Source organism: Geotrypetes seraphini, chromosome 8 (assembly GCF_902459505.1).
Source record: "Geotrypetes seraphini chromosome 8, aGeoSer1.1, whole genome shotgun sequence".
Classification (NCBI taxonomy): Eukaryota; Metazoa; Chordata; class Amphibia; order Gymnophiona; family Dermophiidae; genus Geotrypetes; species Geotrypetes seraphini.
In genome coordinates, this window is record NC_047091.1 from 28,238,889 (window position 1) to 28,258,308 (window position 19,420).

At 48.0% G+C, this 19,420-nt stretch overlaps 1 protein-coding gene across 4 annotated transcripts in view; it reads right to left on the reverse strand.

Annotated features, from left to right (window-relative positions):
* HMGCL (3-hydroxy-3-methylglutaryl-CoA lyase) overlaps nucleotides 1-19,420 on the reverse strand; it is a 150,544-nt gene that overhangs the window by 14,229 nt on the left and 116,895 nt on the right. For all 4 annotated transcript variants that reach the window (XM_033956812.1, XM_033956813.1, XM_033956811.1 and 1 more), the window contains exon 7: nucleotides 18,967-19,155. In XM_033956812.1, coding sequence (XP_033812703.1) covers nucleotides 18,967-19,155 — 189 coding nt within the window. The remainder of the gene's footprint in view (nucleotides 1-18,966; nucleotides 19,156-19,420) is intronic.

Genomic DNA, 19,420 nt, shown 5'->3' on the forward strand with positions numbered 1-19,420 from the left:
ATTAATTATTCCATTGACAAAGCACCACTTCCTGAGATAAGCAAGAATTCACATTACCAAGTGGACAGAGTAGCACTTTTAATCAAGTCTGAAGGGACAATATCAGCACAGGAAGGAGAGTTTTTTTAATTATTTTAAATGGATACAGTACTATGACACTCTCAAGAACAAACTAGATATTTCAAGGAGAAGGAAAAGGTACTAGTCAGCCTGGTGTAAGTGTGAAACGCTTCCTCTAACTGGTATAGACATTCTACTCTCTTTTTTTTGTCATTCCTCGTTTTCTCCCCTTGAAATCTCTCCCTTACTCCCAAGACATGAAATGAGTGGCTCAATAAATCCACACTGGCCTGCAGTTAACCTCCTCAATACTGTCATTTGCTTTTAGCTATTAATGCTGATTGCATATAAGAGAATATATATAAGAGGGCTTTCTCTGAGAGTCTTAGACTGGGTAACCCTGACTACGGATGCGAGTCTTTCTGGCTGGGGGGCAGTCTGCAGGCCTGGAACTTCGGGCGATCCGGCTGGCCCCGTTACGCTTTCAGAAATGTCTCCATCATTAAGCTGTCCGAGTGTTCTCTGACAATGCGACGGCAGTAGCCTATGTCAACCACCAGGAAGGCACCAAGCGTTCACTCCTGAGCCTGGAAGCTCAGATGCTCTTTTCCTGGGGAGAAAAGCATCTGGTGGCCTTGTCCACAGCTTGGTAAGTAAGAGGTGAATTTCAGGTTCAAGCCAGGGTACTGCCTTAAGACCTGGGTGTGGAAGAAGCTGGGCCCACACCACCGTTTACAGCCCCAGGCCAGGGAGTGCAGTTGGAGCTGCAGGAGGAAGCAAGTGGCAAAAGGGGAACCATTTGCATTCCTGAATGCAGAACTGTGTTTGTTTTTGAGCTTGCCAAGTTTGGAACATTATTCTTTTTTAAAGACTGTGGGGTTGTTTGGGGTGTTTTTTTATTGTTTTTTTTTTGCAAATGTGCTGTTTTCCGTTGGAAGTTTATTTTTGGTGCTTTGCTTTTGCTGACTGAACTGAGCTAAGGACAGTGCATTTAAGCCCTAGCTGTTTATGTTTGCCTTAGTGCGGGGGCTGGGAATTAGGTAGTGCCTATAAGAGAAACTGGGGGGGGGGGGGGGGTTCCTCTGGCTTTTCACTTGAGAGCTCAAGCCAAGGAGGAGCTGGAGTTTGCCAACAATTGTTGGGAAGAAGTTTGCTGACATACTGGGAGGGATTTTTTGGAAAGCAATTTATGTAGCTTTAAAAGCAAACTTGTGGCAAACTCTCTGTCCCCAGCTGTACTTACTAGCAGCTGGAGGCTTCTACACTGTTGGCTGGAATAAAGGTTTGAAGCTGGACTTACCTGTAACCTGCATTAGGCAGGCTAGGGAAAGAACTTTGCAAAAGAAACTGTGTATAAGAAAAGTAAAGGTTTTTTGTTTGTTTTTTTGAGCAGGAAAATCCTGAAAGCTTCACAGGAGTTTTCCCTGGTGTTTATTGTTGATGATCCTGAATTTATTGAAGGGCTCAGGCCTATTCTGACTATTAAAACCTTTGTAAGAGTTTTCTGGAAAACCAGGGTTTTGTGTTTTGCTTTATTGGATTTGAGTCCCTGCAGGGCTGACTCCAGCCCGAGTAGCCCGTCCAGAGGTACCGGATTCAACCACAACGTCATGCTGCTGCGGGCCACCGCCAACCAAGGCAGAAGTAAGTTCAGGTAATTCCACTGGGGATTCCACTGAGACAAGGGAGACTGTACCATGAGACCCAGGACCCTTGGATATTGCCATGCTGTAGGAGCTGGAACTGCTAATATGTTCCAAATGGAGCTCCAGAGCTTGATCTTCCAGGGGGTCTGGCCTTGTGAAACCGGATCTTCCAGGGGGTTCCTGGCCTTATGAAACCGGACTCCCAGGTACTCCAATTCCTGTCGGCTCGAGGTGGCTTTTCTTCAGATTGATCACCCAGCCAAGACACTCCAGCAATTGCACCACTTGACAAACTGCCCTGCATTCCTCCGTCAGTGAGGGGGCTCTGAGCAGCCAGTCATCCAGGTACGGATGGACTAGGACACACAGCGAGCGAAGATGCGCAGCCACTACTACCATGACCTTGGTGAAGGTTCTGGGCGCAGAGGCCAGCCCGAAAGGCAAAGCCACAAATGGAAATGCCACCCCAGCACTTTGAATCGCAGAAACCTCCTGTATTTCTGAAAAAAAAAATGGGAATGTGGAGATAAGCATCTGTGAGTTCCAGGGAAGCCAAGAATTCCCCAGCGGCTACTGCCTCAACGACTGAGCACACCTTTTCCATCCGGAAACGTAGAACTCGCAGGAAAGCATTCACTGCCTTTAGATCCAGAATAGGTCTCCAATCTCCTGAGCCTTGGAACGATGAAGTATATCGAGAATCTCCCTGAGTCCAAGTCGCCTACTGGAACAGGTTCTATCGCCGCCAGATGGCACACACATGGCTCTCTCTAGCTGTCCTGTGGGCAAAGCCTGGAAGAAATCTGATGGAGGTTGGTAAAAGTCCAGTCTGAGGCCTTCTTTGAAGACATCTAGAACCCACCGGTCCGAAGTCACCTGCTGCCACTCTGTCAGGAAGGCCAAGAGTCGCCCCCCCCCCCCACCCGAGGGAGAAGTGCCAGGAGCCTACCGTCAGAACTGCTTTTTAGAGAGGGCAGGAGGACGTTTGTTGGTAGATTGCTATTGGGCTGGACCTCCAAAGTGAGGTCTGGAAGAGGCTCTGAACTTTTAGCCCGAAGCCAGGGGCCCGGCATACTGATGAGGGCACTGAAAGGGACGAAAATTCAGCTGTCCCAAGCCCCAGGCAGGGCGAGGCTTAGAGCCTGGCAGGACTTTAGGTTTACTGTCCTGAACACTGGCCATGAGGTCATCCAGACCCTGGCCAAATAAGCAATTACCTTTAAAAGGTAACCTGCTCAGCGTGGCCTTGGAAGAAGAATCACCAGACCACTGAAGAATCTGAATAAGCGCCTAGCTTAGCAAAGACTTTTATCATGTCATAAAGTGTGTCCACAAAGTAGTTCATCCTGGAGACCAGAAATCCAGGTCCCGGAGTGCTACATCCACAGGATCATGGAGGAGCTTAGCGCGACATGCACGGGCAACAAAGGAGGTGGCCGCTATAGCCCTCGTCCCAGTTGCTGCGGAGTCAAAGAGGCACTTGAGGATGAAATCCACTCGCCTGTTCTGAACATGTCAGGACTACCCCTCCATCAGAAGGTAAGAAAGCAAGCTTAGTGGCCTAAGCCACCACCGAAACTACCTTCAGCGGAGAGAAACGCGTAGAAAACGCCGATGCGATAACACCTTGTTATAATAATAATAATAATAATAATTTATTTATATGCCGCCATACCGGGAAGGTTCTAAGTGGCTAACAACAGGAAAGCAGTACATGCAATTCTAATAAATACATCAAGATAAAATACAAACATAAGAACATAAGCAGTGCCTCCGCCGGGTCAGACCACAGGTCCATCCCGCCCAGCAGTCCGCTCCCGCGGCGGCCCAAACAGGTCACGACCTGTCTGTATCACCAGAAGGGGCTCCCTTGCCACCTTGGTTTCTCATTTAAGTCCTGTCTTCCTATCGAAGTCCTAACCCTCCGGTCTTGCACATGCACGACCTGGTTTGGTTTCTATACTCATTACCTGGTTAGCTTTCTATACTTGTGTTACATCCCAGCTCCTCCCTCAGTATCCCATGATCCCTTTATCCTTCAGGAATCCGTCCTATCCCTGTTTGAATCCCTGTACCGTACTCTGCCTGATCACTTCCTCCGGTAGTGCATTCCAAGTGTCCACGACCCTTTGGGTGAAAAAAAACTTCCTTGCGTTTGTTTTGAACCTATCTCCCTTCAGTTTCTCCGAATGCCCCCTCGTATTTGCTGTCCCCTTCAGTCTGAAGAATCTGTCCCTATCTACCCTCTCTATGCCCCTCATGATCTTGAAGGTCTCTATCATATCTCCCCTGAGCCTCCTTTTTTCCAGAGAGAAGAGCCCCAGCCTATCCAACCTCTCGTCGTATGGGCAGTGTTCCAGCCCTTTTACCATTTTCATTGCTCTCCTTTGGACTCTCTCAAGTACCACCATGTCCTTCTTGAGGTGCGGCGACCAATACTGAACGCAGTATTCCAGATGTGGACGCACCATCGCTCGATACAATGGCATGATGACTTCCCGTGTTCTGGTTGTTATGCCCTTCTTTATGATGCCAAGCATCCTGTTGGCTTTTTTCGAGGCTGCTGCGCACTGTGCAGATGGCTTCAGTGATGCATCCACCAGCACACCCAAGTCTCTCTCAAGTCTGCTGTCTCCCAACAATACCCCCCCCAATTTGTAGTTGAACAACGGGTTCTTTTTCCCTATATGCATGACCTTGCATTTGTCCACGTTAAAGCGCATTTGCCATTTGTTTGCCCAGTCTTCCAGCTTGTCCAGGTCTCTTTGTAGGTCCTCACACTCCTCCCTGGTCCTAACTCTGCCGCAGTTTGGTATCGTCTGCAAATTTTATAACCTCGCACTTTGCCTCCTTTTCCAGTTCATTGATAAATAAGTTAAAGAGTAACGGCCCCAGCACCGACCCCTGTAGTACACCGCTTGTGACTCCCCGCCAGTCAGAATATTGACCCTTTACTCCGACCCTCTGCAGTCTGCCCGACAACCAGTGCTTGATCCATCTGTGCACATCCCCTCCCACCCCGTGGTTCCACAGCTTCTTAAGCAGCCTTTCATGTGGCACCTTGTCGAAAGCCTTTTGAAAATCGAGGTAAATGATGTCTATGGGTTCCCCATTGTCCACCTGACTGCTTATTCCCTCAAAGAAGTACAGAAGGTTCGTTAGGCACGACCTTCCCTTACAGAATCCGTGCTGGCTTATTCTCAATAGGTCATTCTTCTCGATGTGCTCGCAAATGCCGTCCTTGATCATAGCTTCCACCATCTTCCCTATAATTGAAGTCAGGCTCACCGGCCTGTAGTTCCCGGGGTCACCCCTCGATCCCTTCTTGAAGATAGGTGTGACATTCGCCAATTTCCAGTCCTCTGGTACCTCACCAGTTTTCAAGGATAGGTTGCAAACATGCTGGATTGTGCCCGCTATTTCTTGTCTTAGTTCTTTCAGAACCCTTGGGTGGATCCCATCCGGGTCCGGTGATTTGCCGCATTTTAGCCCGTCTATCTGTTTGAGGACATCCTCCTTACTTACCTCTATGTGATCCAATTTTTCAGCCTGTTCCCCACTCATGAGCTCCTCTGAGTCCGGTATATTAGATGTGTCTTCGCTCGTGAAAACCGACGAGAAGAACGTGTTCAACCTCTCAGCTACCTCTTTATCCTCCTTAATCACTCCCTTCCTATCCCCATCGTCCAACGGCCCCACCTCCTCTCTCGCTGGTCGCTTTCCCTTAACGTAACTGAAGAATGCCTTGAAGTTTTTCGCCTCTCTGGCCAGCCCCTCTTCGTATTCCCCCTTTGCTTTTCTAACCTCCCGGTGGCATTCCTTTTGGCATTTCCTGTGCGTTGGGTCCTTTTTCCATCTCCGGAAGGATACCTTTTTGTCCTTTATCGCCCTCTTTACTTCTGTTGACATCCAAACCGGGTCCTTTGATCGCTTGTTCTTGCAGCCTTTCCTGAAACTGGGGACGTACATTCTCTGTGCTTCCTGCAGGGTGTCCCTGAATAGGGTCCAGGCGCTTCCCACAGTCTCCATCCTAAAGATGTTTCTGAGCTTCCTCCCCACCATTTCCCTCATAGCAACATAGTTCCCTTTCTTGAAATTCAGCGCAGTTGTTGCGGTCCTCCTTACTATGGGTGTCTCTCTTTCTAATGTGAATCTGATCGTGTTGTGATCACTGTTGCCTAGTGGTCCTCCCACTTCTATCCCTCTAGCAGGCCCCCCTAATCCGTTTAGGATGAGGTCAAGAGTAGTACCCCCTCGCGTCGGTTCTTTGACTAGTTGCTCCATGAAGCAGTCCTTCACAGTTTCTACAAATCCTGTCTCCCTAGTGCAGTTGGAGTGACCCGTACTCCAGTCTATTCCCGGGTAGTTGAAGTCCCCCATCACTGTTACACTTCCAGTCCTGCATTCCTGTCTCAATTCTGCTTCCAAGTTGTGTCCGACTCCTTCTGGCGCACCAGGTGGTCGATATTACAGCCCCAGTTTTATGCCCGCACCTTTGTTTCCGGGTAATTTGATCCATAGTGATTCCAGCCCCTCTGCCTTTGTTGCCATATCCATCCCGACCGAGTGGATAGAGTCCTTTATATATAGTGCTATGCCTCCTCCCTTCTTGTGGGTCCTGTCCCTCCTGTAGAGCTTGTACCCCGGCAGCACCACATCCCATTGATTTTCCTCTGTCCACCAGGTTTCTACAATTCCAATTATATCCAGGTCCTCCCCCTTGGCCACGACTTCTAGTTCACCCATCTTGGCCATGAGGCTTCTTGCGTTTGCGTATAAGCACCTCAGGTTCCGTCGTTTTTCTTCCACCTTTGCATTTACCTGGGCCACTTGCTCTTGGATTTCGGGCAGTTTTTCCGTTCCCTGTGCTTCTGCTTTGCCCTCAGCCTTTACCCTCTTAGCTTTCAGCTTCTCCACATCCCCGCCACCCCACTTCCCCGCTTTTCTTCTGGGTTTTCTAGCCCTACCGGCCCCCTCCTGGGCTATCATCCCTTGAGCCTCTGTTTGATCCCCCTCGCCTTGTGGCACCTCTATATTGCACTCAGCTTTTGCCCTCGTGCCACCCAGTCCCCTTGTGTCTCCATGCCCCTTAGTCTCCTCCCAGCAAGCTCCCCTTACCTGATGTTTCCCTCGCTGTCTGATCATAAGATCCACCGGTCTCTCTACTTCCTCCTTGCAGTCAGCCCGTTCAGCATCTGTTCTGGATACTGTTGTCCGAAGCGTCAACATCAGATCGGCTGTCGGCTTTCCCCCTCTCCTCAGTTTAAAGCCCTCTCGATCTCCTTCCTCACATTGGCTGCCAGTAGTCTAGTTCCCGCTGTGCTCAGGTGCAGGCTGTCCCGCCGGTAGAGCTTACTCTTTCCCCAGAAGGACGTCCAGTTCCTCACAAAGTGGAAGCCCTCCTCCTGGCACCATCTCCTCAACCATGCATTCACAGCCTGGAGGTCTGCCTGCCTCTTTGCATCTGCTCTCGGTACAGGCAGGATCTCTGAGAATGCTATCCTCCGGGTACTCCGCTTCAGCTTTCATCCCAAGACCCTGAACTGGTCAGTCAGTGTGGCCATGCTGAAGTTCCTCCGGCTCACATCATTCGTTCCGACGTGGATTATCACCGCAGTCTCCTCTGTCTCTGTTCCATCCAGGATCCTCTCGATCCTATCAGTGATGTCTCGTGTCTTGGCCCCAGGGAGACAAGTCACTAGCCGGTCCTCCCTTCCTCCAGCTACGTGACTATCTACCTCTATCAAACATGTAAGTAAAATGAATAGAATAGAAAGAAGCAGAGAACATTAAGATACCAGCCTATCGAAAAGTTGTGTCTTTAGCAATTTTCTAAAATCTAAATAAGAGGAAGCTTCTAACATCATTTTGCTGAGCCATGCATTCAATTTGGCGGCCTGAAATGAAAAAAATTCTCTCAAGGAACCTCTTATAGTGACAAGATTTTATGGAAGGATAGGTAAACAGATGTGCTCTCCGTGTATTCTTGTTAAAGTGACTCAAGGAAAAATGAGGGAGCAGGTAACCTGGTGACATAACAAAAAACTACTTTGTAACAGATGCATGAGAACTTAAACATAACTCGAGATTCCGCTAGCAACCTGTGCAGTTTTTGATAGAAAGGAGTAATATGCTCCCATTTTTTAAACCATAAATAAGGCGAAAAGCAGTATTCTGTACTACTCTTAATTTTCTAAGAATTTTCTTACAAGCCCCTACATATACAATATTACAGTAGTCAAGAATACTTAAGATTGAGGATTGCACCAGCAAACGAAAGGAAGCTTCATCAAAATACTTTTTAATGGTACGGAGCTTCCAGAGAGCAGTGTAGGGCAGTGTTTTTCAACCATCGGTCCATGGACCAGTGCTGGTCCACAGAAATTTCCTGCCGGTCCACAGGGCCAGCACGTGCATCAGGCCCAAAACATTGTTCTTCAACTGCCGGTCCATGGTGCGATCAATGCGGCGTTATCGTCGAGCGAGCTCCTCTTCCTAACTGATTCAGTGCACAAAGCCACGCGCAGTTGCTCCTACGGGCATCCTGCGCCTAAACCAGAAGCCTTCTCTCCGATGTTGCAATGTCAGAGGGAAGGCTTCCAGATGAGGCATGGGACGTGCAAGGTGCAATTAGTACTATTATGGGGGCGGGGTCTGGGGTGGAGATTGGGTAGAGATGGGTGGGGTTTGGCCCACAATTTAGCCCAGTGTTCTTCAACCGCCGGTCCACAGAATAATTATTTTATTTCTGCCGGTCCATAGGTTTAAAAAGGTTGAAAAACACTGGTTTAGGGGACCCACCAGGAAATCCCAGACTTCTGAAGAAGAGCCGGATCAAATCCGGAGCATCCAGAAAAGGAGGCTGAGAGCGGTCTTTAAAAAGCTCATAAGATGAGGAAGTGACATCATCTCTGATAAGGATAAGGAAATTGGGTCATTAGGGCATAGACAGGGGGTGGGAAAGCAGAGTGGGCAGACTTGATGGGCTGTAGCCCTTTTCTGCCGTCATCTTCTATGTTTCTATGATGAAGATGGCAGCCTAGAGTAGAGGCTCCATCTTCAGCCGCAAACTGTATCGCTTTAATATGTGCTGGCGGAGGTTCTGAGCCTCTACCTTCGGTGCTAGAGAGGGGTGAACTCACCGGGCTTCATGGCAACCTGAAAGAAGAGAAAAAGGGCTGAATCAGGACCGCAGCTGAGCGCCGGATCATAGACTCGCTGACCGTGTGGTATGTGTGCGTTAGCAGAGCACAAGGAGAAGCGGCTGGCGAGCATGCTGAGACAGATCTTGTGAGTTGACTGCAGTGCGCACCGGAGCAGATCTGCGGCCCTGGAGCGATTACACTTCCGATTTCGGGCAAGTGCTCTTCTGGCAATTCACTTGAAAGCCGGGCTCCACGCTCCTCATTCTCAAGATTGTACTGGTGATACACCCGCTGCTGCGTTGAGGTGACCTGTTGCTGTGTGTTCATTTCGCGTTGCTGCGGTGCACTTTCCCCTACCCTGGATGGCTCCATTGGGTATGCAGTTATTGACAGATTATGACCCCCCAGACCTGAGTGGGAGACCCCTTGACACCTGCAGTAACACCGCCACATGCAGGCCCTAGCCCCAGTGCTGCCTACTTGACCCACTTGTGTGCTGGCTTGGCGCTGGTAGCGACGGGGAGAAGCCGAGCAAGCGGGCAACCTATTGTGATCTGGATGTTCCAGGCTAAGATTCTTGGAGGGGAAAGAGTTTGGCCCACATCGGTGGGAGCTGGTTTCTTGCTTGGGGCCCCCTAGTGACTTCTCTTCCTACCAGTGAGTGGTCTACCTCGGCCTTGATTGTCCATTGAGAACACCAGAGAGGAGTGGCGGTGTGGAGTGGCCCGGAGTTGTGCTACATAGGAGGAGATTCTGACAAGAGCTCAGGTGGAGCCGCTGAAAATCTTAGCCTCACCATCCCTCAAGCAGCGCTCGCGACCTCCAACTTACCGCGACTGGCTGCCAGACACGTAGGATGTCCACGAGGAGAAAGTTGGACAGCTATGGATTTGCGGGAAAGAAGCAAGGAGCCCCGAAGGCAGTAGGAGTAAGGCAGGATACGGTGGAGGCACATGTTAATACCATGACTAAGGACATCATAAAGTGCAACAGGCTGTGGCAGGAGTGCGAGCGGAGGAGTTGGCGATATGGGACAAGTTGGAAGATCTGTAAAATCGATCCCGGCGGTGTAATCTCCAGATCCGAGGGGTGCCGGAGGACAGTGCGTATCAGGATGCCCGCCGGACGGCCTTGGACATCTGTACGGACATCCTCACCAGTGCTTTGGCTGGAGAGGGGAGGTTGCCAGAAATACAAAGGGCATTGGGGCGCCCTAAATCCAACTTGCCCCAAGACATTGTTCTTTGCCTGGGCAGCTATCGGGTGAAGAAGGATATCTATCAAGCAGTGCGGAAGCAGAGGGATTATAAATGGAATAATTTGAAGGTGGACATTTATCAGGATGTGGCGGTCGCTACTTTGCGCAAGTGGAAGGATATGCAAGTGGTGACCACCTATCTCTGCCGAGAGGGCCTTTGATATCGGTGGCTTTATCCATTTGCCTTGGCCCTGACGGTGGGGAGTATGATGAGACGGGTCCGTACCGTTGCAGAGGCCTGGTCGGTGCTTCAGGAACTGGGAGCTTCTAACCTTCCTGTGGGGGGCACTGCTGGAGAGCGAGGGGAGGAGAGAGCGGGATCTTCCGTTTGGCGGCGGCAGACTAGAGGAGTGATGGCGTGGAGTGCTGTGAGCAGTGAGCCTCCCGGACAGCTCACCTGAAAGGGCTGTAGATCATCCATAGACTTACCTAAAGGCCTGAGAAGGTTTTGTTGTTTGGAGGTCGAGGGGTTCTGCCTAGGGAGGTGGGAAGTGGGTGTGTGCTGGCTGAGTGTTTTTGGGAAGGCTGGTGGATTGGTTGGGGAGTATGTGTGCGGTGGTGATTTGGGAGGGGGTTCAGGTTGTGAAATAACGGGTAGCTGTCTGTATTGGGACAATATTGTAAGATTAGGCGGTTTCTCTGCAGTATGCTGGGAGGCCTGTCATGGGGGGCTGTGCAGTGGTTGTGTGTGGGATGAGTATTGTAAGGAGGACGGAGGCTCTGTTTTGGAGATTGATTACGGTAGGGATCCGGGTGTAGTGTATTGTGAATCTTTTGAGTGCCTGTTTGGGATGGTAGTGGTGTGTTTTGGGGCAACTGGGGTGGTGGGGTTACTTCTTCCTCAGGGGATCTTGAGATCTGCTTGGATGGTCTCGAGATGTAGATATGGGTTGGGAATAGGGGGGAGGGGGACGTTTGAGGAGGGAGGGGGCCGGTGTGTGGAGGGGGAGGGGTTGGAAGTTGGAGTGAGGGGAAGGGGTGATGGTGGTCTGCCCAGATTTGGTGCCGGATGATCAGCTGATGCTCTGGTGGGGCCTGGGCTGCGGTGGCTGGGTCCCATGGGTACTGACAGTGGAGTATGTGGAGTGGTTAGTGCCAGTGGATCCTGGTTAACTTTGTCACTTGGAATGTGGGGGTGATAAACTCCCCCATTAAGCGCTCTAAAATTTTACAACAATTACAGCGCCATAAGGTGGATGTGGCCTTTCTCCAGGAGAACAATCTCAACTCAATGTACGTTGTAAATAGTTAAAGCAGGGGTTCATTCACTCAAAACCTCACAAAAACAGGACAGTTGACAAAATCATAAATAAACGGAGAAAAATAAACCTCAATTGTGGGTCGCCAGGACTACACAAGTACCTAAGCTTACCACCTCATCACGGGTTTATGAAAAAACTCCGTACAGTTATAAATTACTTTCATACTTCAGCATCACTTTGGAAGAATAATTATCAAAGGATTCTCAAAGGATTTGAAATTAAGCGTCCTGTAATTTTCTATAAATAAGAGAGACAGCCCCAAACTAACTAAATGTATGGCAATCAGCTACAGCTGTAGATAAATTCTAAACAACGTCTAGTAGCGTGGCTAAACAGTTATGTATCTTAGCATGTATAAGAGAGTCAAGCACTCATCTAAAGAAACATCTTCGTCCCGATAGATAAGATCTTCTATTTCGCCTGCAAGCAGGCTACTTCAGGGGATTCTTTAACAATGTAGTCTCCACGCTGTCAGCTGTATAGCGGGCGGCCAGGCTCTCTCAAAATGGCCCTCAGGGCCTCAGGGCCATTTTGAGAGAGCCTGGCCGCCCGCTATACAGCTGACAGCGTGGAGACTACATTGTTAAAGAATCCCCTGAAGTAGCCTGCTTGCAGGCGAAATAGAAGATCTTATCTATCGGGACGAAGATGTTTCTTTAGATGAGTGCTTGACTCTCTTATACATGCTAAGATACATAACTGTTTAGCCACGCTACTAGACGTTGTTTAGAATTTATCTACAGCTGTAGCTGATTGCCATACATTTAGTTAGTTTGGGGCTGTCTCTCTTATTTATAGAAAATTACAGGACGCTTAATTTCAAATCCTTTGAGAATCCTTTGATAATTATTCTTCCAAAGTGATGCTGAAGTATGAAAGTAATTTATAACTGTACGGAGTTTTTTCATAAACCCGTGATGAGGTGGTAAGCTTAGGTACTTGTGTAGTCCTGGCGACCCACAATTGAGGTTTATTTTTCTCCGTTTATTTATGATTTTGTCAACTGTCCTGTTTTTGTGAGGTTTTGAGTGAATGAACCCCTGCTTTAACTATTTACAACGTACATTGAGTTGAGATTGTTCTTTACAGAATACGATTGTACCTTTATTACATTAGTTAATTCATTAACTTTCTCCAGGAGACCCATTTGACTGATCTTGAACATACTAAGTTGAAGCAATGGTGGGTGGGGGAATGTGTTGCGGCTTCTGTGAAGGGGAAACAGAGGGGTTGCAATTCTGTTCCGTAAGGGCCTCATAGACAATTTACAAATTTTGGCTACGTATGGGAAGGGTAGATATGTGCTCTGCCAAGGGGTGATCGCGCAACAGGACATGGTATTTTGTTGTGTCTATGCTCCTAATGAAAATGACCTGGCATTCTATGCTAAATTGACCCGCTTGTTGTTGCCCTTCGCCCAGGTCTCCCTGATTGTTGAGGGAGACTTTAATGCAGTTCGTGATTCCAGTTTAGAATGCACGGAGCCGGGAGGAGCTCTACGTCGGGCAGGGGAGAGGGAGCTCCAAAAATCTAGTGATAACCTGGAGTTAATCAACCCATGGAGGGTGCTGCATGGCACTGAGAGGGATTACATCCATATGTCCCGGGCACATGGTACGCAGTCCTGCATAGACTATATTTGGGTGACTGAACAGGTGTTTCGGGCAGATATAGGTCCATATACAATCTCTGATCACGCCTGGGTTCATGTGACGTGGCAGGAAGGAGGAGGCCTCCAGGGAGGTGGCGCTGGGTGTTTCTGCTTGCATTGTATGGAGATCCGAACTATAGGGAACGGTTGTTGGGTACATGGAAAGAGTATAAACGGCATAATGCTCACGCAGAAGGGGACCCCATCTTATTCTGGGAAGCTGCGAAGGCGATGTTGAGGGGGGATACCCTTAGTTATAGTAGTCGCATTAAAAAAGCTCGAGATAGGAAAATTCTGCGTCTAGAGAGGGATGTAGCTAGGGCCCGGAAGAGGTATGGCCTGTTTGGCAACTCCACGCACAGACAGGAGTTGATGAAATATCAAGTGGCCCTCAATTCCCTACTACATCAGCGGGCACGCAAATCCCTCGCCTACTATAAGTACCAGCTTTATAGATATGGGAATAAGGGGAGGGGGAACTATTGGCCCGACTGGTTTCTACCAGGACGGGCCCACATAGGGTTCAGGCCCTGAGGAACGAGCAGGGGGACAGAGTTACAACCGACCCGGAGATCGGAGAAATATTTTTTCGCTATTTTAGGAACCTCTATGCCACCCCCCCCCCCCCCCGTCAGAGGATGGAGTAACGGCAGGCCCCTATTTGGATGGGATAACGTTGCCCCATATCTCTGAGAAAGACAGGGAGCGTCTGAATGCGCCAATAACACCGGAGGAAGTGTATTGGGCAATTGGGAACAGTCCTCTGCTGAAGGCGCTGGGTGAGGATGGCATGCACATTGAATTTTATAAAATCTTAGGCGAGGAGATCATCCAGCCGCTCGCTCGGATGTTTAATATCATGGTTGGAGCAGAGGCTTTACTGGAGGATATGAACACGGCAAGCATCTTGGTGTTGCCTAAACCGAATAAAGACCCCAAAGAAGCGGGCCCCTATCGTCCTATTTCCTTATTAAATACGGAGGTTAGCGAAAATCATGGCGAATCGGATGGCTGCTGTGCTTCCCTCCCTTATCCACGAAGCTCAGGTGGGATTTGTGAAAGGAAGAATAGCTAAAAATGTAAGAAAATTGTTGCTGTCTTTGGAACAGCGAGCGGCGTGCAATCTCCCATCTGTGCTGGTTAGTTTTGATGCCGAAAAGGCGTTCGATAGAGTGCGGTGGGATTTTATTTATTCTTTAGCGACCTATGGTTTTGATGGGGTTTTTTTGTATCGGCGGTGCAAGCTCTTCCACAGACTAAATTAGTGTTGAAAGATTTTGAAATGGACTGGTTCCCGATTTCCAGGGGGATGAGACAGGGTTGCCCCTTATCACAGTTATTATTTGTGCTTACACTGGACCCCTTACTCAGGATATATATGCCATGTCATCTATACGGGGGATTGACATCGGAGCTACTACTTTTAAGTTACTGGCCTTTGCGGATGATATCTTAGTACATCTTACGGATTTTTTGCCCTCCTTAATGGCCTTATTGGAATTGATTAAAGAATATGGTGACTATGCAGGTTTCTGCTTAAATTTGGATAAATCGGAGGCGTTAGCATCCTCTGTGGCGGTTCAGGCCCTATGGGGGAATGGGTTTCCATTTACATGGGCGCCTGGGCAGTTTGTGTACTTGGGGACGTTGATGACTATGAAAGTTCCCCTTTTGTATCGCCTTAATGTGGATAAGTTTCAGCAACGGACGGAGCTCTTGCTGGATACCTGGCGGGCATCGCCCCTTTCTCTGATGGGGTGCATTTGTTTGGTTAAGATGTTTATCTTTCCCAAATGATTGTATGATTTGCGCATTTTTTATAAAGGGGTTACTCGTTTCTTTTGGGCGGCCAAGAAATCGAAATTGCAGTTGTCTCAGTTGCTGGGGACATGGCAAAAGGGGGGTGGAGTTAGGATTACCGGATGTGTGGGTCTATAATTATGTGTGTTTGCTTCGCCATTTGAGGGATTGGGTGAATATGACCAGCAACAATACCTCTCTTCTGATGGAACGTGAGTTTTTTGCTCCCTATGATGTGTTTGCGTTACTACATAGTCCCCGGAGGGCATTGCCCTCTTTTATTTGACCCAGTATTGAAAGGCTCTGGCACTTCGGCATGGGTATGATCTGGGGGGTTAGGTGGGGGGGAGGGGTGGTGTGCCTTTCCGCCCCCTCTGGCCTCGCCCGCCCTGCGTTGCTTAGAGGGGGGAGTTTTGTTGCTGTTACTCTTCTTCTGTACATGCTTGTTATATTATTGTATATGATGCATCATTGTTTGTAATGTGCGCCATTTGTGTGCCCTTGCATTGTTTTTGCAATTTGCATCAATAAAAATTGTTTGAACCTAAAAAAAAAAAAAAAAAAAAAGCTCAAAAGAAAACAGCCCACACGGACAGGAGGAGCCGATTGCGAGTTCAATTCCCACAGGGATTCCGACCTGAAAACCGCAAGACGGCTTGACTTAAGCAATCTGCGTACAGACGTGCCTCCGCCATGTCCCTGGTCCCATACTTATCTTGAACACACGTCAGCTAAGGTAGTCACAGCTGCTAGCGCTGACGAGATGCCTTGAGGCACCAAAAGGATGGAAAGAGATGCGGACGAGACAGCGGGCATCGTCTGCCTAATCTCTGGGGTCCCCGCCAGCGACTTGCTGGAAGCCAGTGAAGGAAGACAGCACACCAATAGGGCTAACGGCTTAGGGAAACCACAGGCATGGAACTGGTTTTTGTTTTTTACATGCCTGAGAATAATCCTCACAAAAACCAGGGGGAGAAAATCCCCTGCGACCAGGGCCGCTCTGTGTGTTGTGACCAGTCAGGCTCCGTGCCTGCCTTGGTCCTTGTTGTTTCCCTAGTGTCCACTAGGGGGAGCCCAAGAGGGCCCAGGTGAGAGCAGGCTCAGTCAAAGCAGGGCATGGCTAACGTGACCATTTATTTTTTTCATCAAAACGGGACATCTATTAATATTCAGTCCCGCCCCCAACCCTGCCCTAGTCACACACCCAATCCCGCCTTAGCCCCGCCCCAGCTCCGCCCCCAATTTCTTCCATTCATTTTTCATATACACATAATATCTTATTAACTCATAATGGTAACCATAACATTTTTTAAAAACCACAAAGCATACTATACGCAGAGAAAATGTTAATTATCATTTATATTTGGGGGGGTTTTCAAAGATGTCAAGGCAGATGACTTTAAAATATGCAATGTCACCTCAGTAACTATAGAAAAATAGACAAATATAGTACAGATATAAATTCTCATAACAGACACATTTTGATAACTAAATTGAAAATAAAATCATTTTTCCTACCTTTACTGTCTGGTGATTTCATGAGTCTCTTGTTGCGTTTCCTTCTGACTGTGCATCCTTTCTTTCATTTCTTTCTTTCTGCACTCAGACCCAACAATGTCCCTTTCTATTCCCTCCCTCCTTCCTTCCTATGTCCTCAGTGCCCTCGGTGCCTCCTTCCTATGTCCTTAGTGCCCCTTCCTATATCCTTAGTGTCCTCGGTTCCTCTTTCCTATGTCCCCCCTCACTGCCTTCCAGCCTTTGTCTCCACCCCCTCCCCTATGCTCTGGCATCTCCTTTCCTTCTTTCCTTCCCACTCCACCCCATGGTCTGGCATTTCTATCTCCTTCCCATCTCTCTCCTCTCCTTCCATCTCCCCCTCCCACTCCATTATCTGGCATCTCTTCTTCCTTCACGGTGCTAGTAGCAGCAAGCACAAGGGGGACCCTACCATAGATGAAAGGAACTGAAACTGTGCACTCCTCTCCCGGGCCGCAATGAGCGTGAAAACCAGCTGCAAAACTGACAGCCAACCGTCGCAAATGAGGCATGAATCCATGCCATCATGTCCTGAGAACATAAGAACCGCCATCTCCGGATCAGACCTTCGGTCCATCAAGTCTGGTGATCTGCACACGCGGAGGCCCAGCCAGGTGTACACCATGCGTAATTTTAGTCACCCATATCCCTCTATGCCTCTCGTAAGGAGATGTGCATCTAGTTTGCTTTTAAATCCTAGAACGGTGGATTCCGCAATAACCTCCTCTGGGAGAGCATTCCAGGTGTCCATCACTCGCTGCGTGAAGCAGAACGTCCTGATATTTGTCCTGAACTTATCCCTCCCCAGCTTCAGTCCATGTCCTCTTGTCCACGTCACATTGGACATTGTAAATAACTTATTTTCCTGCTCTATTTTGTCGATTCCTGTTAGTATTTTGAAAGTCTCGATCATATCCCCTCGTAGTCTCCTCTTCCCAAGGAAGAAGAATCCCAGTCTCCTAAGTCGTTCCTTGTATTCCAAGTTCTCCATACCTTTAACCAGCTTCATTGCTCGTCTCTGCACTCTCTCCAGCAGTTTTATATCCTTCTTTAGGTTGGGAGACCAATGTTGGACACCGTATTCCAAGTGTGGTCTGACCATTGCTCTATAAAGCAGCATTATAACCCTCTCTGATCTACTCGTGATTCCCTTCTTTATCAAGCCTAACATTCTATTTGCTTTTTTTGCCGCTGCCGTGCATTGTGCCGACGGTTTCAGGGTCCTATCTATCAGTAGGCCATGTGTGAAGTTTGGAGTGAAAACGAAGTTCCTAAGTGCAAAAAATATACCAAGTTTGCCCTAAAACGGCCCAGGAAAAACATAGAGAACCCGGGAAAATGGCAATTTTACGTTTTTAGAGGTGGGAGGGTTAGGGCATGCAGAGAAACCACCCAAAAAACCCCTTTTAAGACCCCCCCAAATCGCTAAACCAGGCATGCAAACAGCAACTCACCCTGGTCTGTGCTGCACTGAAAAGAATGGCAGGCAAGCTGAAACAGCAAGCATAGAGACCTATTACCTCAGGAAGCTGGAAAAACTGGATTTTCACTTCTTCTGACTGCCTCACCTGCCCGGTCACCCGTCAGTGACTACCCGGACCTCCAGAACAATCAGGGAAGGTACGCAGTCTGGTCCCGATCCCGGGTGCGCCTCCACAGAACCACGCAGTCTGCGCTCTACCCCTTAGCGGACGAACCCAGGGTGAGATAGGTCCCGATCCCAGAGCCCAATCTGACCTGCAGGCTTTCTAGGGGGTTTACTGCAGCGGCAGGGAACCCTCAGGATGCAGACAATTTATATAGAAAAGTCTGTGATCTCCTGTTGAACGATGTCCCTGCAAGGTGAATTCGCAGTACTAGGACAAGACCTGCACCAAATATCAAATTAATGTACTAGAAATTAAGAAAATAAAACAGCAGAAGAGAAGAGCCCCTACAGCAAGGCTGTAGGAAACGAAACTGATATTCCAGGGGAGTGTCACAGGCGATGACCACAGAAGGAGGGGTCAAACTTTGGTTTTGAGTTCCCTACAGTTCAGAGCTGGAAGAGATTGATTACCCCACTGTGCACACTCCAGAGGAATTGTACAAGAACTTCAGTTAGTTTGTGTGAAAAGTCTGCAAATCTCTCTTCAGATCAAAATACAAATGTTTCAATCAAATGACTTAGAGTCTTACATAAATTTCAGACAGCTACTGCTGTTTAATGGGACACATCAATACTTTCACCGTCTTAAGGAACAAAACTTTATCTGAATCCTCTTCAATAGCACAAAGAGAGAGAGAGAGCCTGCAAATATTCATTCATAAACTTTGATGTTCACAGTTCAATTTTATCTACATACAGCTAATAAAAATAGTATCTAAATGGTTTACAAATTAAATATTATTAGGACTGAAGCAAGAAGATGGAATGAGAACGTAAATAAGCAAAGGAGTAGAATTTAGTTAAGATTAATTTAGGAAGAAATACAAGGTAGGGAAAGGAGACTGAAAAAAATGAAAATTGGTACAACAGTGAAAAGGTAATCTTGCTGCAAGGGGTAATGGGGTTATCATCACAATCATCTTGGACTAGGGGGCAAATGAAGCATACAAAATCTGTTACCTGCAAAGCTATCAGGATGTTAGCAAGGGCTTGCCCATAAGTATCGTGACAGTGAACCGCAAGGGCCTCGACTGGTATTTCCTTCATGACAGCTGACAACATCTCCTTCATACCACCAGGAGTCCCAACACCTATAGTATCACCAAGGGAAATCTCATAGCAACCCATTGAGAACATTGCTTTAGCTACCTATGGAAATAGTAAAAAACATTTTTTTTAAAAAAATTATTTATTTATACATTTTAACAACTGACAATCATTACAAGTCAATAATAAGAAAAAATACAATGTAAGCTGAAAATAATACTACCATTCCAAATTATTTAAAGAATATCACCTTATTACAACGTTTAGTTAGTCCTCAATAATCGGAGAAGTAGCTGAAGAAAAAAATTGAAATAAGTTACCAAGCAAAATGATTAGCAAGCAAACTAAAGAGGCAACCTGATTGCTC